Source organism: Xyrauchen texanus, chromosome 24 (assembly GCF_025860055.1).
Source record: "Xyrauchen texanus isolate HMW12.3.18 chromosome 24, RBS_HiC_50CHRs, whole genome shotgun sequence".
Taxonomy (NCBI): Eukaryota; Metazoa; Chordata; class Actinopteri; order Cypriniformes; family Catostomidae; genus Xyrauchen; species Xyrauchen texanus.
The window spans coordinates 2,864,249-2,886,349 of record NC_068299.1 but is presented as its reverse complement, the minus strand read 5'-3'; the positions used below and the strand labels follow the sequence as shown (position 1 = coordinate 2,886,349).

General features: G+C 40.7%; 1 protein-coding gene across 4 annotated transcripts in view; it reads left to right on the top strand.

The window, feature by feature from the left end:
* LOC127617569 (signal-induced proliferation-associated 1-like protein 2) overlaps positions 1-22,101 on the top strand; it is a 164,285-nt gene that overhangs the window by 60,396 nt on the left and 81,788 nt on the right. For all 4 annotated transcript variants that reach the window (XM_052089542.1, XM_052089544.1, XM_052089543.1 and 1 more), the window contains exons 2-4: positions 376-2,161; positions 9,690-9,823; positions 15,023-15,211. In XM_052089542.1, coding sequence (XP_051945502.1) covers positions 772-2,161; positions 9,690-9,823; positions 15,023-15,211 — 1,713 coding nt within the window. In that variant the 5' untranslated portion in view covers positions 376-771. The remainder of the gene's footprint in view (positions 1-375; positions 2,162-9,689; positions 9,824-15,022; positions 15,212-22,101) is intronic.

Below are 22,101 nucleotides of genomic sequence, written 5' to 3'. Positions count from 1 at the left end.
ACCAGGCTATGGCTGAATATTTGTAATATGCATTTAAAAGCCAAAGGACTTTCCCTTATGTTTATCTTTCTGCATGATTAACAAAAATATTTGAACCACTGCTTGGCCAATAAAACTAAGGAGTAACATAGCCTTTAATATTTGTAAATTATCTCTTTGTAGGAAGTAGTTTTGAAAGTAGTCATCTGGCCTGTTTTATAGCACACACCCTACTTCTTATCTAACATCTTACATTGTTCTGTGGTCATAAGGATGTTTTGAGAAAGACACCCCACTGTTCTCTTAAAGCATTAGAATTGTATCCGAATCAATGTATTCCTCCGTTCTGTGCATGAAAACTTAATGTGCTTTTGTTTTTCTCTTTGCTCCCAACAGATCTCTCTTCTCCAGCTGTCGTCCTAAATTAGCTGAGCTCTGTGAAAGGAGAGCTGTTTCAACTGACCCCTTCTGCTCCTTGAAGCTCCAACTGTCCGTGAGACCCAAATGCTGTCTGTCTCTCTTCAAAGTTGTCCCTCTTGAAGAAAAATGAATTGTAGTGAACGCCAGCCATTCATGTGGGTTAACTCCCTCTAGGACGTCTCCTAACCTTGTTGAGAAAGCTGGCCTGACTTCCAAGAGACTCGTATGGGTGACCTATGACAATGTAACCGATGAGGGGAATTGAATTCCCGTTTTCCTTAGCAGCTGCAAGCAGGATACGCGCTTGAGCCGCGGGTATTGAAAATAAAGCAAACCTTCCTCCTTCAGTCGCTTAAGGGCTCCTTTAACGTCATGCAGTCATCAGAGGAATTGTTCAGCAGGAAACTTAAAGCATTGAATGGGAGTATGGGACATCCAGCTACTCACACCCAAGGCAAGCTGGATGGGGGTAGCAAAACGAATGGTACACCTGCTATGCCTAAAATGGGGGTGCGAGCCAGGGTGACTGATTGGCCCCCAAAAAAGGAAGGTTTGGAAAGTAGAGGGGGACCCAATTATGAGAGCGTCATCACAGAGTTTCAGAATGGACAGCCAGACCAAAGTGTGTCGATTACTGAATTAGGTGATGTAGCTCTGGAGCCGGATTACTCTGAAACACAATATTCCCTTAGTGACCTTTTGAGTCAATCCCCTTTGAAGGGGCTTCATCCCATTCGACAGCGGAGCAACAGTGACGTGACTATCAGCGACATCGATGCAGAGGACATAATGGACCAGAACGCTGTCAACCCAAACACTGGTGCATCTTTGCATCGAGAGTATGGAAGCACGTCCTCTATTGACCGACAAGGTCTCGGAAATGATGGTTTCTTTACCATGCTGCGAGGATACAGGATCGACAGTTTAGAGCATCGTAGCGCCCCACCTGTCGGCTTTCCAGAACTCCTACGCTACAACACCACCCTCTCCCCAAGCTTGCAAACGGCCGCTCAGATAGCCCGAGGTGAGATCGTCCGCATCTCCAACTATGACTACGTGGACAGCTCCCTCCTCTATAGCCGTGAAAGAGAGAAGTCCTTCATGCGACGCCTCAAGTCAGAGTCCTCCGAGACATCGCTTTTTAGAAAGTTAAGGACTATAAAGAGTGAACACGACTGTCTGAGGCTCTCGACCGAGCAGGATGACCGTCGGCCACTCAGTTTCCAGAAGTGCTTTTCTCACTATGATGTCCAGAGCGTGCTCTTCAACATCAGTGACGCGGTCGCCAATCGAGTCAACCTCAGTCAGAGGAAGAACACAACCACCGGAGCTTCTGCAGCCTCACAGTACCAAGTCTCAGGAGTTGCTCAAGTGGGTGGGAATTCTACTGTGCCTGCATCCATGTTTGAATCGCCCCTGGGCAGCAGGGAGGACCTAAACCCCAAGGAGAACCCGGATGCTGATGAGGGTGATGGGAAGAGCAATGGATTGGTGCTTAATTGCCCACATTTTCGTAATGAGGTTGGGGGAGAGGGTGAGAGGAGAATTTCACTCTCTAGGGCCAACAATGCCACCTACAGTGGCGGAGGAGAAAACTGCTCCTTTGAGTCCTCTTTAAGTTCTCACTGTACCAATGCTGGTGTGTCTGTGTTGGAGGTACCACGGGAGAACCAGCCCATCCACCGTGAAAAGGTCAAGCGATATATCATCGAACACATCGACTTGGGAGCGTATTATTACCACAAATATTTCTACGGGAAAGGTAAGACTTATCACTGTGTGTAAAAAAACGTTGCCGCTGATTCTTGTTGGTTGAAATCAACATAAAACTGCATTCGCAACCAGTTTCATTACTTTTGTAAAATTAGTTTTTTTTCAAGTGAAACAATGGACTATGATGCATTTGCATCTTACTAAGCACTGTAATTCTTTGTGCAGGATTAAGCAAACAAAATTTATGCACCAAAGCAATGGCAAGTTTTGTTCAGCATGGTGTTTGTTACACATTCTGAAGAGAGCAACACTTGTGCCAGGGATGGAGGTGTGAGATTTTTCTCCTGTCTTTGGACTGTGATTTATCATGTGAGAAAAGACGAGAGCAGCTGTTCCCCTCAGAGGAGCGGCAGTGCCGTTGAAGCTGAGTGGGGGGCGACGGGGCCATCTCCTCACTGCGGCCCCACTGCTTTTTATTAATACATCTCTGTGTGTCTGGGAACTCGAGGCGAATGATCGACTCGTATGCATAATGTCGTCAGTGTTTGAGTGAGAAGGTGTCTGTGGCTGTCTGCACATCTGCATAGTCTTGAAAGGATTGTGTTACCATTCCTAAGCTCTGGAAAACAGCTGCCTCATAGAAATTCAAGCTTTTGTATTTAGAGTATGCTGAATAATGAGTCGCAGCCTGTGGGTGAAAGCTACGATTTGATTATGTGCATCCACGAGCTTTCTAGCCATGGTGAATGAGCCAATTATGGCTTTTCACAAATGACAATAATTGATGTTTGCCAGCTTGTGATATTGGGGAATAGATAATAATCCGCTTGCGCTGTGTCGCCAAAGTCTTATCGGATTCTGCATAACTTTTAATGTATTATTTACATTGAAATTTAACTTTAAATAGTCTAAAGGAGCATATTAGCAGATGTTCGCTGTGGTATTGAGAATAGTGAAATTTCATTAGTATCGGTACTTTCAACTTAAATTGTGGTATCGTGACAACATACTACTCTAGACTTTTAAATGGACATGTCACGTCTTGCATCCTCTCCAATCTTTTAGCATCTCCGGTCACAAAGAGAGAAAGAAATGGGCGAGATGGTTCAATGGAATCAGTGCTACTCCCAAGGTGATAAAAGCATCATAGAAATAAAGGGTGTGAAAGGAGATGGCGACTCTCCAGAGAGACACGTTGACAGGTCTGTCCTCTCCATGTCTCTGCAGAGATGTTGATGGGGTGATGATGAGTTATGAAAGGTCAATGAACTCTTAATGTTAGTCTGAAGTCAGAAAATCATGACCTGGCAGAATGTCTGGTGAATCGGGTCAGCTTTTCTAATACATGATTACATATTTGATAAATGCATTCAAGTCAATTTGAAAATGTTACTTCTGTAATGTGACTATGTTTCTGAGGATATATATACACTGGTGGCCAAATATTTGGAATAATGTACAGATTTTTCTGTTTGGAAGGAAATTGGTGCTTTAATTCACCAAAGTGTGCATTCAACTGATCACAAAGTATAGTCAGGACATTACTGATGTAAAAAACAGCACCATCACTATAAAAAAAATTCAATTTTGATGAAATCTAGACAGGCCCCATTTCCACTCCAACACCTTATCCTTGAGTAATCATGCTAAATGCTAATTTGGTACTAGAAAATCCCTTGCCATTCAAACACAGTTGAAAGCTATAGCAAGGACAGACAGAGATGTGGAAGACCAGATGTGCAACTAAACAAGAGGATAAGTACATCAGAGTTTCTAGTTTGAGAAATAGACGCCTCACATGTCCTCCGCTGACAGCTTCATTGAATTCTACCCGCTAAACACCAGTTTCATGTACAACAGTAAAGAGAAGACTCAGGAGGACTTATGGGAAGAATTGCAAAGAAAAGCCACTTTTGAAACAGAAAAATTTAAATAAAAGGTTTGAGTGGGCAAAGAAACACTGACATTGGACAACAGATAATTGGAAAAGAGTGTTACGGATCTTAACCCCATTGAGCTTTTGTGGGATCAGCTAGACTGTAATGTGCGTGAGAAGTGCCCGACAAGACAGTCACATCTATGGCAAGTGCTACAGGAAGTGTGGGGTGAAGGGTCAAGTGCTACAGGAAGTGTGGGGTGAAAGGTTACCTGAGTATCTGGACAAACTGACCGCTAGAATAACAAGGATCTGCAAAGCTGTCATTGCTGCATGTTGTGGATTATTTGATGAACTCTTTGAAGTAGTTTAAGAAATTGTAATAGTAATTTGTCACATTATTAATGTCCTGACGATACATTGTGATCAGTTGAATGCCACTTTAGTGAATAAAAGAACCAATTTATTTGCAAAATCTGTACATTATTCCAAACTTCTGTGTGTGTGTGTGTGTGTGTGTGTGTGTGTGTGTGTGTGTGTGTGTGTGTGTGTGTGTGTGTGTGTGTGTGTGTGTGTGTGTGTGTGTGTGTGTGTGTGAGCGTGTATTTATCACTTTGTGGGTACCAAATGTCCCCATAAGGATAGTAAAACCCGAAATTTTTGACCATGGGGACATTTTGTCGGTCCCCATGAGGAAAACGGCTTATAAATCATACTAAATTATGTTTTTTGAAAATGTAAAAATGCAGAAAGTTTTCTGTGAGGGTTAGGTTTAGGGGTAGGGTTAGGTTTAGGGGATAGAATATAAAGTTTGTACAGTATAAAAACCATTATGTCGATGGAAAGTCCCCATAAAACATGGAAACACAACAAGATCTACCAACATAGGTTTTAGTGTGTGTGTGTGTGTGTGTGTGTGTGTGATATATATATATATACACACACACACACACACACACACACACACACACACACACACACACTAAAACCTATGTTGGTAGATCTTTATTTTATCCATTTAATCCAATATTTCTTATTTCTTTTGTGTTCCATGGAAGAAATGAAGTCATATGGGTTTGAAACAACATAAGGGCGTGTAAACAATGACAACATTTGCATGAAATACCCCTTTAGTCACCATAGTTACCGGATCAGTGTGCTGTGTTCATGGTAATGTCCACATATTGATGTGTATACAAAGTGATTTTTCACGCTTTGTCTTTTTGTGTTGATTGTGGCTGTAAGTTAATTGGTTTTCTCAACAGTCCCTGCTGGAAAACCAGCTCATATCAGTTTAATTTAGTCAAACTGGTTTTTGAAACATATTAGCTGATTAGTTTTCAATTTACAAATTTTTTTTTTTCCTGTTTCACTCTAAAAATGTCCAAAGTTCCCATGGTCGTAGAAAACCTGAAAATAGCTGGGAATTGTAAAATGATGATTTCCAGGACTTCGATTTAAAATGTCATAATATATTTAAAAGTCATTAAATGTCTATAGTGAATATATACATTCTCTAGTGTTCCTCTGCCTACACTGCTTTAGACAGTCTGTTATCACACCCGCCACGGTATTAGGATGTTTTAGCACAATGTGTGGACTTTTTAGATGGTCCCTTACCCACAGTAGGCAACATTTACAATGAATATCAAGTGTAAATTAATGATCTGGAATGATTTTGCTGTGATGCAATCTGACCAGCTTAAAAAATGGGACATATTGTGTCCCGTATTGATTCGAAAGTCTATTAATATATGACTCAAATCTGAGTGTCTAAATTGAATCCCCAAAACTGGTGCTAAATGCATGACCGAACTGGGTACGGCACGTACAGGTCTGTGGAAGTTGAGCGAAATGACACTGTTTAAAAAGAACCCACCATTTGGTTAATTTCATACCCCGCTTGAGAGTAAAAGAAGCACATATGGCCGGCTTTATCATGATAATTCAGTATGCACTGGTAGATTGGAGGTACTTTAGTTTTGCGAGTCATGTCTCACTCCCAAATTTTGGGTTTGGGTAAAAAGCCAAAATGCACAAACAGTTTTGATTCTAGTTTTGCTGGCAGTAGTAAGATATCAACCAATTTAAATACTTTTCTACTACTGCTCAGGCAATTCAAAGCCAACTTGCATCGCATGGTATATACGTTATAGTCTACATTCTTAAACCACCAAAGTGCTGCATAATAATGATGCGGATGCAATTGCATCGATGCACGCCTCGGCAAGAACACGATGATGCATCACCAAATCAATATTTTGAACACAGCCCTAGTAAATCAGCTATACCAACTTGAATAAACCTGCAAACATCAGATGCTGGTTTTAGCTGGATTTGCCTGCATTGTTGCAATAAAATGAGTTGGAAGGACTAGAAGTGTCTTCGTCGTGTTTTGGTGGTCTTTAATGCAGATTTAGGCTTTAACCTTGTGAAAATCTCCATATGCTTAAGAGAGGATGAGATGACGTGGATCAGCACTGAGAGGGTCTCTTGTTGCGTCTTGATTCTCTGTCATGCACCGCTTTGAGTTTGGAGTAAGGGCTGTTTGCTGAAGACCCACTCCGATCTCTCCTCTCGTGTGGATAGCCAGCTGTTTCAAGTATTATAATGGCATGTTTGCTTGTAGTATGATGCTACAGATGTGCTGACCTGTCCCCATTATTCATTTCATTTTTGTCCCATTTGTCCCACTTTTTTGTTTTATATCAATACACATTATCCTAATGTCTCCATGCTTTAATGCACATTGCCGATCACATTTTGGCTGTATGTTTCGCCATGGTGCCCATGGTATGGGGCTGAAATTGTTTGGTGTGATGGAAATGAAGCCGCAACTGTGAGAGCTGTAATGCTTGAAAAATGTATGCAAATCTTTTCAAAAGTATCGAAAATAAATTATGAAGGCCTGGTAAAATTTTGCCTTCATATAACAAAAAGAAAGAGAGTTGAAATCTGTTTGGTATAATAAAAATTAACCCTGAAGTTGAAGAAACGCCCTCTTACTGATGTAATTTAGAGTGTGAATATTGGGTAAAAAAAATGGCAAAAGTGTACAAAGTGTTCGTCCACTATATTATAATTTGTTTTATTATTTTTATGTAATTTTTAGATTTTAGCGACCAAAGTTTTTGAGATGTCTGAATAGTTTTAATCTCTGATTTCTGTCAAGTTATTATTTTCTAGTAATAGATTTGAAAAAGGGTGAGAATTACAGGGTAACCCATAGAGGTGTAAATCTTCACTGGACTCACGATTCGATTATGATTCAAAGGGTAACGATTCAATTATAAAACGATTCTCGATGTATCACGATGCATCTTGTCCTCCAATTTCTTTTTTTTTTTTTCAATTTCTTCAAAAAAAAAAAATGTATGCTCTATTTTTTCCCCTTTCAGCTTTTTATTTAACAGCTGTTTTCAAAAATCAGAATGAGTCACATTCAGGGCTGGACTGGTAATCTGGCATACCGGCATTTTCCCTGTGGGTCGGCGCACTTTGGGGCCGAGCAGGGGCGGACTGGCCATCAGAAGAACCGGGCGGGCCGGTGGGCCGGCTGCGAAACAGCCGAATGGGCCGCGATAAGCTGAAAGGAGCCACAAAATGCAGAACGGGCCACAAAACGGCACCGCGATGTGCAGATTTTAATTATTATTTAAAATTAATCTATGCCATGCTATTCATTTAAATTTGTATCTATAATCACAACTGGATGTTGCTGGTCCAGGATGAGAGATATATCTGCTTATAAGAGAGCGCTTCTCACCTGCACAGGTGACAGTAAAGCAGTTTATACGGCACAGTTGTTGCTTCAGAAATTTGTCAAGCATCTCTTATGCACTGTTCCATCTGTTTTCTCAGTGAGTAGAAGATCGCAAGACCCAGTTGTAAAATGCTATGCTGGATTTCAATCCCTTATCGTCAGGTGTGCGCACTGTCCTGACAAGTGAGTTAGTGGCTATAAGCAAAAGCCAATACAATTGAGAACATGTAAGAGTAGAGAAAGGCATCAGGAAATTTTAAACCTCACCCACGTCTCCTGAACCGCTGCCTCATCATTATTTTCTGCCCATGCTGTGCAAATCAGTGTAATAACGGGTGCGAGCTCATGTTTTATGTTGCTTGTTGTCATGTTAACATAAATACATTTCTGCCGCGGTTTAAACTGAACCCAGAATCGATTCTGATTCTTTTGAGAATTGATTCAGAATCATTTGAGAGAATCGCAATGCATCACTGAAATGATTTCCCCCCCACACCTAGTTTACCCATTTAGTCTAACAAAGATGTAGGGTCTAGCTTGTTTGGGACCAAATGTTGGTTTGTAGTTATTGATACATTTATATTTACCATGTGTGCTTACCATTATGTGTACTCCGGGTAGGGAAGGAGGTATTGCCCCAAGTGAAGGAGTTCAAGTACCTCAGGGACTTGTTCACGAGTGAGGAGACAATGGAGCGGGAGGTTGGCCGGAGAATCGGGGCAGCGGGGGCGGTATTGCACTCACTCTATCGCACCGTTGTTTAGAGCCGTTGCTCCTTTGCGTCAAAAGGAGTCAGTTGAGGTTGTTTGGGCATCTGGTAAGGATGCCCCCGGGGCGCCTCCCTAGGGAGGTGTTTCAGGCACGTCCAGCTGGGAGGAGGCCTTGGGGAAGACTCAGGACTAGGTGGAGAGATTACATCTCCACACTGGCCTGGGAACGCCTCGGGGTCCCCCAGTCAGAGCTGGTTAATGTGGCTCGGGATACGGAAGTTTGGAGCCCCCTGCTGGAGCGGCTGCCCCCGTGACCCGACTTCGGATAAGCGGTTGATGATGGATGAATGGATGGATGGATATTTACCATGTATTACATTTTACCATTACTTTGGTAACAGGGGTTGAATGTTGAGCTTGATGAATATTGAGGAAAAAAGGAACGTCATTATTGTTTTCCCACCATGCTTTTGAAAAAGCCCAAATGATAATACTTCCATTGATGACACTGTTGAATGATTATAATGGTTGGATAGGTCAAATACATCAAGACAACTGAGTTGGGACAGACCAAATTCATGATTTGGAGTGGTGGTGGCGTAGTGGCTAAAGCACATAACTGGTAATCAGAAGGTCACTGGTTCGATCCCCACAGCCACCACCATTGTGTCCTTGAGTAAGACACTTAACTCCAGGTTGCTCCGGGTGGATTGTCCCTGTAATAAGTGCACTGTAAGTCTCTTTGGATAAAAGCATCTGCCAAATGCATAAATGTAAATTATTTTAATGAAATTTGATGTGCTTAAATAATTATGTTAGATATTTACAGTTTAACACTGAGAGCATGGGATGTGTGCCTTTTAAATCTTTAAACAAATTATATAAGACACTAGACAGTAGCTGTATTAAACCCATTGCAACATGGGATGTAAAAAGTTTGTGCTTGTGTTGGACTGTAGACCATTAGACAGATCCTTCATCTTTCTAATGGAGTGAAGTTGGTGAAACTCATAGTCCTGCTGTCGTCCTGTCCCAAGGGCTTATCTCCTCCACTTGTCCTCCCAGATAACCAGCACCAGTGAGGCTGTAGATTTTAAATAGCCCTCTTCCTGTCGGTCTCAGAAAATTCCTTCCGGTCTACTCAGGGTCACTTTGTAGTGTATCCTGAGGGTGTTATCAGTCCTCCTTGACCCTGACCTCATCTCTCTGTCCTGCTTTTAACCCTCAGAGCACCAGAATTACTTCGGGGTGGATGAGAATTTGGGTCCGGTGGCTATCAGCGTGAGAAGAGAGAAACTGGATGATGGAAAAGACAAGGAGGGAGCGCAGTTTAACTATCGGATCACCTTCAGGACAAGTCAGGTAAATGAGTCCTTGAGTTTTATAGGAGTGTATAAGGTAATCTATATGTTTTTAGATGATGTAACTAGTCACCATTTCTTTAAGGTTTTTCACTACTTTTAATCAACATTTTGCATCAGTTCGTATTAAACACTGCAAATAATTTTTATTTAATAAATACCTAAACATCCTTAAAACAAGACGCAATTACTTGAGAAACAAAATCACAAGAAATATCTGCATGTTTTCAGAAAAATCTAATAATTTAGTGGGGTTGAGCTTAAAAACAACTACAGCCATGGCCAAAAGTATCGGCAGTGACATAAATGTTGTGTTTCGCAATGTTTTCTGCTTCAGTTGTTGAGGTGTTGATTCACATGCAGAGTGATCAGATACATTTTAAATAATAGCAAAAAGCTTCATTGGCCAAAAAAATTAACTTTATCACAAAAACCCAAATTCCACGTTTTTTTTTTTGGCCCTGGCACAAAATGACCAGCTAACATCATTTCACTAATCATATCAGCAGCACCTGGGAAAGTGTGAACATGTGCTAGTCGGGTGAAATGACGCTATCATTCTGATTGGATTATAAGAGCAGACTGATGCTATAAAAGGAGGGAAGAAGTGCTTCCAATCATTGTGTTCTTGTTAGCAATGGTTACCTCTAAAGAAAGATGTGCAGCCATCATCACTTTGCATCAAAATGGCCTCACATGCAAGGAAATTGTTGCAAAGAATATTGCACCTGAAAGAACCATTTACCGGATCATCAAGAACTTCAAGGAGAGAGGTGCAACTGCATTGAAGAAGGCTTCAGGACGTCCCAGAGTGTCCAGCAAGCGCCAGGACCATCTCATCCTGAGGAGTCAGTTACGGAATAGTGTCACCACCAGTGCAGAGCTCAATATTGGCAGCCGGTTGGTGTGAGGGCATCTGCACGCACAGTGAGGCGAAGACTTTTGGATAATGGACTGGTGTCAAGAAGGGTAGCAAAGAAGCCACTTCTCTCCAAGGATAACATCAAGGACAGACTGAATTCTGCAGGAAGTACAAGGATTGGACAGCAGAAGACAGTACAAAGTTATACAGTGAGGAAAATAAGTATTTGAACACCCTGCTATTTTGCAAGTTCTCCCACTTAGAAATCATGGAGGGGTCTGAAATTGTCATCGTGCATGGTGCATAGGTGCATGTCCACTGTGAGAGACATAATCTAAAAAAAAAAATCCAGAAATCACAATGTATGATTTTTTTAACTATTTATTTGTATGATACAGCTGCAAATAAGTATTTGAACACCTGTCTATCAGCTAGAATTCTGACCCTCAAAGACCTGTTAGTCTGCCTTTAAAATGTCCACCTCCACTCCATTTATTATCCTAAATTAGATGCACCTGTTTGAGGTCGTTAGCTGCATAAAGACACCTGTCCACCCCATACAATCAGTAAGAATCCAACTACTAACATGGCCAAGACCAAAGAGCTGTCCAAAGACACTAGAGACAAAATTGTACACCTCCACAAGGCTGGAAAGGGCTACAGGGAAATTGCCAAGCAGCTTGGTGAAAAAAGGTCCACTGTTGGAGCAATCATTAGAAAATGGAAGAAGCTAAACATGACTGTCAATCTCCCTCGGACTGGGGCTCCATGCAAGATCTCACCTCGTGGGGTCTCAATGATCCTAAGAAAGGTGAAAAATCAGCCCAGAACTACACGGGAGGAGCTGGTCAATGACCTGAAAAGAGCTGGGACCACCGCTTCCAAGGTTACTGTTGGTAATACACTAAGACGCCACGGTTTGAAATCATGCATGGCACGGAAGGTTCCCCTGCTTAAACCAGCACATGTCAAGGCCCGTCTTAAGTTTGCCAATGACCATTTGGATGATCCAGAGGAGTCATGGGAGAAAGTCATGTGGTCAGATGAGACCTTTTGGTCATAATTCCACTAACCGTGTTTGGAGGAAGAAGAATGATGAGTACCATCCCAAGAACACCATCCCTACTGTGAAGCATGGGGGTGGTAGCATCATGCTTTGGGGGTGTTTTTCTGCACATGGGACAGGGCTGACTGCACTGTATTAAGGAGAGGATGACCGGGGCCATGTATTACGAGATTTTGGGGAACAACCTCCTTCCCTCAGTTAGAGCATTGAAGATGGGTCGAGGCTGGGGCTTCCAACATGACAATGACCCGAAGCACACAGCCAGGATAACCAAGGAGTGGCTCTGTAAGAAGCATATCAAGGTTCTGGCGTGGCCTAGCCAGTCTCCAGACCTAAACCCAATAGAGAATCTTTGGAGGGAGCTCAAACTCCGTGTTTCTCAGCGACAGCCCAGAAACCTGACTGATCTAGAGAAGATCTGTGTGGAGGAGTGGGCCAAAATCCCTCCTGCAGTGTGTGCAAACCTGGTGAAAAACTACAGGAAACGTTTAATTGCAAACAAAGGCTACTGTACCAAATATTAACACTGATTTTCTCAGGTGTTCAAATACTTATTTGCAGCTGTATCATACAAATAAATAGTTAAAAAATCATACATTGTGATTTCTGGATTTTTTTTTTTAGATTATGTCTCTCACAGTGGACATGCACCTACGATGACAATTTCAGACCCCTCCATGATTTCTAAGTGGGAGAACTTGCAAAATAGCAGGGTGTTCAAATACTTATTTTCCTCACTGTATTCCCTTCCGACTGTTTGGGACATCTGGAAAATCGATAGTCCGGAGATGAAAAGGTGAGTGCTTCCATGAGTCCTGTGTCGTGCCAACAGTGAAGTATCCTGAGACCATCCATGTATGGGGTTGCTTTTCATCACAGGGAGTGGGCTCTCTCACAATCCTGCACAAAAACACGGCCATGAATAAAGAATGGTATCAAAACGTCCTGCAAGAGCAACTTCTCCCAAATGATCCAGGAGCAATTTGGTGATGATCCGAGCATTTTCCAGCATGATGGTGCACCATGTCACAAGGCAAGAGTGATAATGAAGTGGCTGAGAGATCATTACATTGAAATTTTGGATTTGTGGCCAGGCAACTCCCCGGATCTTAATCCCACAGAGAACCTGTGGTCAGTCCTTAAAAGGCGAGTGGATAAAAAGAACCCCACAAATTGTGATCAACTCTGAGCACTAATAAGGCAAGAATGGATCTCCATCAGTGAGGATTTGCCCCAGAAGCTGATATTCAGCATGCCAAAGCGAATTGCAGAGGTTATGAAGAACAAGGGTCAACACTGTAAATATTGACTCTTTGCATTTATTGCATTTTTTTGCCAATAAAAACCTTTAAAACTCATAAAACACTTATCATCGTTTTGCAGTCCATAGAAACATGTGAAAAAATTATCCACAAATACTGAAGCAGCAAACTTTGCAAAACACAAAATTGATGTCACTGCCAATACTTTTGGCCACGGCTGCACAATAAACTTGTTTTCCATTTTCTTACCCAATTGGTAAGGAGTTCCTGTTTTAAGCTCAAATTTCACCAAATGTGATCACTGAAAGACTTCATATCATAGTATTTTGCATCTCAAGTAAAAGTATATTTTAAGGATATTTAGACTTTTTTTTTATGTACAACAAGACAAAGTACTAAGTGCCCTGCAACAATAATCTTCATGCTGAGTATTTTGTCTTATTTTCCAATAAAAACATCCTTTAAAATGTTTTTCATAATTGATCATCGTTTTCTTCAAAAACAAGACAAAGTATGTTATATCATTTTGCTTCTCAATTAAATGTATATTGTTTTAAGAATCTTTTTATTGCAAAAACTAAAAAACTAAAGTTGAACTACATTCAATGACAAAAAAGCTCATTGTTTTTTTTTGCTTTGTAGTTCCACAAAGTCACATAACAAGACTCAATAATTGGTACTAAAATAAAGTTATTATTTTTCACCAAATATTAAAACAAATTTAATCGACTATTAGACAATGGCAATTGATTTAAATAGCATTTCAATCCACTATGTTCATTAACTTGCTTCCAGATAGTCACACCCCAAGACAAATTTTTACATTTGACTTGAAAACGTGAATAATCCAGTTCATGGCTAAAATGATAAACCTTTTTTCTTTCAAGACTGTAAAATGATGTCAACTACCCAAATGCTAATATTCTCAGCTCATTGGTTTCAGTGGCTAGAGAACCTCTCTCTGGATTGTGAGTAATGAACCGCAGTTTGATGAACGCTTTGATCTTCAACATCTAATGGCAATCATTCTCATTTAAACAGAAATAAGAAGCCTATTTTCATTCTCTACATGCCGTAGATTCACATGAATCAAACTCTCACAAGTGACCTTTTTAAGGAGCTCGAAGCAGGCCAGTACTTGATATCAGATTTCCAGAATAAAGGCTTCTACTTAATAATATATACACCGATCAGCCACAACATTTAAACCACCTGCCTAATATTGTGTAGGTCCCCCTCGTGCCGGCAAAGCAGCGCCAACCAGCATCTCAGAATAGCATTCACAATTGTACAGAGTGGTTATCTGAGTTACCGTAGACCAGTCTGACCATTCTCTGTTGACCTTTCTCAGCAACAAGACGTTTCATCCACAGAACTGACGCTCACTGGATGTTTTTTGTTTTTGGCGTATATTCTAGAGACCGTTGTGTGTGAAAATCCCAGAAATAGTCAAACCAGCCCGTCTGGGACCAACCACCATGCCACCATCCAAATCACTGAGGTCACGTTTATTCCCTGTTATGATGGTTGATGTGAACATTAACTGAAGCTCCTGACCCGTATCTGCATGACTTTATGCACTGCACTGCTGCAACATAAATTTTCTCTGAATGGTGCCAAAAATGGCCAGACTGGTTCGAACTGACAAAGTGTACGGTAACTCAGATAACCGCTCTGTACAATTGTGAGTGCTATTCTGAGATGCGAGTTGGCGCTGCTTTGCCGGCACGAGGGGGACCTACACAATATAAGGCAGGTGGTTTTAATGTTGTGGCTGATCGGATATATCAAATATGATGAAAGGGAATAGACTTAATTTCTTCCTTTCAGCCAACTGCACACCCTGAACTGGACTGTTGACCTACAGTAGATGGGAATATTATCAGTGAATAACCACTTAAATTTCAGCCTGTTCCTTGCACAAAGCCTTTGAGATCTCCCTTTGATTTCTCAAAGTTACACGGTTGTCTAAGAAATAATTTTTGACTAATAGTTCTCTTTTCTCATCAGTTAACCACCTTGCGAGGAGCGATTCTGGAGGACGCCGTGCCTTCCACAGCGAGGCACGGTACGGCACGTGGTCTTCCTCTGAAGGAAGTGCTGGAGCATGTGGTGCCTGAACTGAACATCCAGTGCCTGAGACTGGCCATCAGCTCGCCCAAAGTCCCGGAGCAACTCCTCAAACTGGACGAGCAGGGGGTGAGTCCGCCATTTTTTTCCATGCTGGAGCAGATACAGTGAGAAGAATAATGTCTCATGAGTGTTCTGTTAATAAGAGTCTTCGTGTACTTCCGACATCAGAGCCACTGAAGACGCAGTGGACAAGCTGGACTGGTAATCTGGCATACCGGGCATTTTCCTGGTGGGCCGAGCAGGGCGGATAGGCCATCGGTAGAACCGAGCAGGCCGGTGGGTCTGCCACGAAACGGGCCAAATGGGCCGCGATAAGCTAAAATGAGCCGCCGCGTTATGCAGAACAGACCATAAAACGGTGCCGCGATGTGCAGAAAAGGACAGCGAACAACCCCCGCTCAACTTTTGGGCCAGTTGCTATGTAAAATCCCGGGCCGATTTCTCTTCCCAGTCCAGCCCTGCCTGAACTCCGGTATTTACGCTGTCAGTCATATCGGTTCTGATTTGTTGTTGCTGTAGTAGCCGAAGCACAAGCTGTAAAGGCACAGCCCTCTTCCAGAAAGGGGGCGGGGAGCAGCAGCTCATTTGCATTTAAAGAGACACACACGAAATCAGTGTGTTTTTGATTCCACCCAAAAAGAGGCATTTATAACATGATATAATAAATGATCCGTGGGGTATTTTGAGCTGAAACCTCAGACACATTCTGGGGACACCGGAGACTTTACATCTTGTAAAAAGGGGCATAATAGGTCTCCTTTAAAACTTGGTAAAATTCGATCAGTGTGAAGTTTACAAATTGCAACTCTGCTGTCGTTGTCACCCAATTCAAAGCAGTTTTTCTTTGCCCTTTTGACAGGAAAAGTTGGCTTATTTCCTTAAGTGTAGACAATTGCTTGTTTTAGTCGATACCGATGTTTGGTATCTCTAATTCAAAACTTAGTTTATCCGATAAACTGTGGCACTTTTAAATCGTTGCTCTGACATATCGTCATGTGATTATGAAAATCACCATACACTTGGCTTAATTAAAATCCACTGGTAAAATAGTTATACCCATGAATCCAAGAGGCTGAACCAAAAACACAGGAGGGCGTTGCCGGGCCGTGATGGAGCAGGGCCAGTGCTGAATCTCGGGAGAGCGAGATAAAGGGCAGCCGGAGACACCGGTTGGAGAGAGAGATGCACGCAGCCGTTTACTGTTTAGCTGGTTCCTTTCTCCTCCTTGCCCATCTTGAACCCGTTACACACTTGTTTGAGTCTCGTCTGTCAGATCAACGTCTTGTTTCGGAGGGAGAAAATCAGCCAATGTCATGCTGAGAGTCAATCGATACCAGCTCCAGTCTCCCATCGATTTTAACTTCAAGTGGATGAGGACAGATTCGTATATCCGGCATTACATTTATTTCATATATGGAGACGTTCCATCCCCATGCTCTCAATAACTGCTATTTTATTTTCACTGTTTATAAGAAGTGTATAGAAGTGTGTGTGTAATGCACTAATGACCTAAAGTCTGCCACCCACACGGGCTTTAGGGGAGCATACAAAAGAAGGGAAATTAAATCATGTTACCGGGCTGCTGCAGGAAAGAGTCGCTGCACACTTGATGCTGATAGATAATGAGAAGTGTTCCCTTTCATATCCTGTCACTGCCCTCACTTACAATCCAGTATAACTATGACTTGCATGGGACGACGGAGTTTGTGGCCCACTTAGCAGGGAAAAGATTTGCTATAGAGAGCAACAATAGTGTTCTGGAGGTAAAAATCCCATAAATGATCTCCTTTACAGAAACAGTATTTTTATGATAACGTATAAACATTTTGATATAGACCCTGTCATGAGCTCTGAGGTTGTTAAAATGAGAATTGTGTCATCGTTCCTCCGTGGGGCAGAAAAGGAGACGTTACACGGCAAAAAAATAGTTTTCTTAACAAGGTTTTTGTCTTGTTTTACTGTAAAAAAAATATCTAAACAGAATTGAGGAGCAGAATTACAAGATATTTAAAAATTTTTAAAGGGGTACATACTTAAAACAATACAAAATTATTTGCCAACACTGTTAAATTATTTTAAGATTTATGCAATTGAATTACTTAAGTAAGTTTAATTGTGTAATATTTGCTAAAATTGCATGAATACAACTTTATATATATGTATTTATTTATTTTTATTAAATATTTCTATTAAAGATTACTCTGTTAAATTTTATGGAATTTTTTGAATTTAATTGAAATGGGTAAATCTTAAAAGAATTTTTTTATTGAATGAGGGAAGAAAAATAATGTGCATAAATAATTACATTTTTCTACTATATGTACTTTGTTAAATATGTTTTAATGCTAAAATAAATGTCTTTATCAGTATATCTGGATATCTAAACATCATGAAAGAGCATTTCAGAGAATGTATCTTTAATTAAGTTTATTCATTTTATATTTAATAAATATAATTTGTATTTATTGGTCTTTTTATTGTTTAAGCACAAACTTCACTATATTTAGCTTTATTCTTCAAACAAGATAAGAACCAAACTAAGACTTTATTGGCTAAAATATCCTTGTTTTTCCTTTTGAATCAAGTTTTTTTTTTTCGTTAGATTTTCTCTTAACACAAGACAAAATATTTTGGTAATTTTGCTTCACAAGTACATGCATTGTGTTTTAAGAATGCTTATTTTTCCATGCTTTATTGCTTTATTTTTATTATATTTTTTTTAATTATATCTTTCACAGTTTTGCTTAAAAAAAACAACCAAGTGAATTTATCTTGTTTTAAAGACTTTTCAATATATATATATATATATAAAAGAAAATATAATTATTTATTTTTTTGCAGTGTAATAAGAGTCTTTAAGTGCGACACCAGCGGTTTGCTGGTGTTTTGTCTCAGAGAAGTCTGAGACAAGTCTTTGATTTGAGAAGTCAAAGGCGGACAGATGACATTACTGTCCCGAGGGCTGATGGGAGCATAAAAGCTTACGATGATGTCACAGTGCTTATGATGGAGTTATGTAAAGCACTCCGCTCAAAGGGAAACCCAGGAGAACTCGATCTTTCTTTCTATCTCTCCATCTTTGCTCTTTATTCCCTCTTTCTTTTGCCGTTCCAAGTCAATCAAGTCCAAGTCAAAAAGGTAGGCTGGTAGTGTCCTGAAACGTAAACTACGCAGGGTTTGTGGTCATCTTAGGTGAGATTTAAAATCAAAGGGAGCGTGTTCAATTGGAAGGCCGAATATCTATAGTTTCCCATTCAGAATATGTCTGAGGTTCAAAACTCTCCTGTATAACTCCGACTTTGCTGTACTTATCTCAGTATGTCTGTGTCCTCCCTAAAGACAAGTAGGGCATCTCTTCGGGACTGCATTAGCGCTGCTTGAGTAGACGCTGTGGAAGTCACTGACTGCTCTGTAATCCAAAACAGTGCTGAAGGTTTAGGTCGCCATGACAACAGTATGGTTCCATGCTGGGAATACTTGACCCATGTAAGAGACTACAGTCTGATTTTGGAGCGCTGAAATATCTTCCCCATCTCACCGAGAAGACATTATCCCTGTCTCATCAACCCGTGCATTAGATGTGGGTTAGAGTTGCATTAGGAGGCACATCATGCTGCAAGGGAAAGTGTTTTTTATGGCCGCTCTTGGCATTTTGTGTGGGATTGTGACTGACGTTTATGATTATTTCTATTTTATTACAGTAAGTCAAAGCAACATTTCTGCCACAGCTGAGTTCACATAAAAATATATATTGGACGAAGACATTCAAGCTGTTTACATTCGCATTTACTGCGTTAAAGGTTAAGTGTGGATTAAAAAGTTGGTTTGCTGGTTTTAGATGCCTACCAGAGGGTTTTTGTGCACTTGTCAACTTGTCAGGCTAGAAGACCAGCTGGATGATCAACTGGGCCAGTTTAAACCAATTAAGACCACCAAAACGACCACAGATGGCCGGTTTACAGTGTTTTCTCCTATGCCAGTTTAATGTGCGGTGTCGATTATTAGTAATCCACTTTTAGGTTAATCTTACACAGCAAAACTTTTGACTATCACCATAAAGTCTGGACCATTTTCCTAAACGTCTGAGTGACATGTACAGTGACCAACCACAGTTCTTTCACTTTTTTACGTGTAGTTTAGGGACTGGTAACAAGGTTGTATTTGTTAAATGTACTTAATGCATTAGGTATCATGATCAAACAACATACAATTCATTTGATAGCATTTATTAAGCTTGTTTAATGTTAATTCAATACACTTTCAGAAAGAAAAGGTACCGTTTAAGGTACAAGGGTATGAAATTAGCACCTGGCATATGCCGTTATTTCATGCTCAGTGGCGGGTACTTTGTTCATCTACCCGCCACTGTGGAGGGCGAACACTAATACAAAGCCATTATGGGGCTTTTTCACAGCATGGTGCAACTCGACTGAACTCGACTCGCTTTTTTTGAGTTTTCCACTGTGGATGGTACCTGGTACCTGTGGTTGAGGTTCCAAGTGAACCTAGCCGATCACTGATTGGTCAGAGAGAATTGTCACTACCAGCGTCAATGGATTCGCTATCGCGACATCAACCCGCTAGTTTTAAAGTTAGTAACAGCGATAGCAGTCTCATTTGTTCACGCGACTTTCGAGTTGTGCAAAACCACGCCATGGTCAATAAACGATGTGCAGACGGTCCACTCGTTAGCGATGAGCGCTACGATAAAGTCTCTCAAGAAGTGTCTCAGCTGTTGTTAAAAGTGACCACAGGACCATCAAGGAAAAGTGGAATTGGTTTGACCAAATGGACGCTATCTAGACCGGCGAGTAATGGGAGGGAGAGTGTCCTGGACTAGTGTTGATCCACGGTGTAGGATGGTACGTTTTGTTGCGTTAACTCTATATTTTAACTCTATACTCTGCTTAAAAGCTTCTCTTTATTTAGTCGACCAGCTACTGGAAGCTTCTAAAACAACCAGACAAATGTAACTGTTACACTTGTGTAAAATCACCATGCAACAACTGCTTTATGCAGCACAATGAGCTAGTAGCTAACAGCTAGCGGTTGTGTTATTGTTTTGGTCAGTTTGTGTCGTGTTTAAGATGATGTCATGGCAGTAGAGGCCGTGCAACTATGACAGTCAGCCTATAATCCCACCCACGTTGATGCGGCACTAAACAGCAGTGGAAATGCAAGCTCAGAAAAGTGAAGCGAGTAGAGTTGAGGCGAGTCGAACCATAACGTGCCGCGGAAAAGTGCCATTAGACACACAAGCTATGTCCCAAATGACACAATATGCACTTACAAAATGTATTATGCACTCAGCCATGTAGTTTACTACATGGACGCGATCGCCATTTAACAGCTGACGTTTCAAACCCAAGCGTTGTGTTGCCGCTAGCTTTAGCGCACTATCCACCCTCAGTTCAACACTTATATCTCAATAATATACATATTCACACAGCATGGTATGATGGTGAAGCATTAAACTCACTTTTGTAATTGTGCTGTCTTCAGACGTTTCGCTAGTTGTCATATTCTTCATTATTTACAATTGTTTTGCCAGATCACCATCGCTCCGGTAACTCCGCCCCTTCCGCTATGTACGGAAAACCGTGTGTGCTGAGTGCACAAGGTGTCCAACAATCCACACTCCGTTTTGACGGTTGAAAAAGTGCATCATCCGGGTACTCGTAGTGCACTTCTTTTGTGGCATTTTCAGTGGAAACATACTACTCGCACTACTTGCACTACAAAATGGCGTAAAATAGTGCAGAAGTGTTGTTTGGGATGCACCAATAGACTTGCATTTGAAGAAACAGACTTGAGTATATTTTGAAGAACATTTGAAAAGCATACGAAAGAATAGCCTGCAACGCCTACTTTTAAAAGTACACATAAGGTCATAAGGGTACAATTATGCACCCAAAACGAGTTGTACATTTTCAGTCGAGGTACAAAAATGGTCCCCTTGAGGATATCACTCCAGTGTTGGTACCTTAAACGGTACCTTTTATTCTTAATAATGTATTATTCATTCAAAAAGCTCATATTTCATTCACTAAGGTCAATGTATGCAACTTGTATGCACATTTTAATGTTAAAAAAAGTAAAGATTTTAATTGAATTAACTACATGATATGCTGATTAATAAGTATAGTACAGTTTTTTGCAATTATTCCGATATCAATATTGGCTGAGAATGGCTCACAAATAAAGTGTGTTAAAATAAATAATGCATAATTTAAATAATTATAAATATATTATATAATAAATACAATAAAACTGATATTCAGATTGAGTATGTTGCATCATAGTGAGTGGCAAATGAGTAAAGCATTTATTAGACAATGCAAAAAGTGGCTTTAGAAGTCGATATATTGTTTGTTTATCCACAGAAATCCACGTTGCAATCGAGTTTGTCAATTGGTCCTGTTCTGGACACATTCTTGCATTCCTTCTGCACTATTTTTAACTGTCAGCCTATGTATGCATGCGTCAGACGGACGCTTTTGGAACGTCTCATCGGTTTTCAGCGCCTTAAACTGCAAGTTTTTAGGATTCTGTGTTAAATTTAAAGTAGCTGAAACATTCAATATCATGTCTTTGCAACCTGTTGTGCTTCGTCCAGCAAATGTGTGTAGTTTGTTCAAAACTAATAAGTACAGATAATTTCACAGATGTTTCACAGTTTACTTGCTACTGAGTGCAAACAAAACTCTTCTTCATTTCCGGCGGCACAGAAATTGTTCACTTCTCCTTTAAATTCACACTTAATATGATTTCACCGAAGCAGGTACTCGACGCTCAGCTTTTGAGAGTGCCGAATATAATCCTTCAATTTCCATAATGATTATTAAACCGTCATAAACACAATCTGAAGTGTCTCCTTTGTAGACATTGCTAAGCCGGCTACGCTAATATTTATTTAGCATTTACATGACTGAGCTGTAATGAATGTAGTAGTGTCG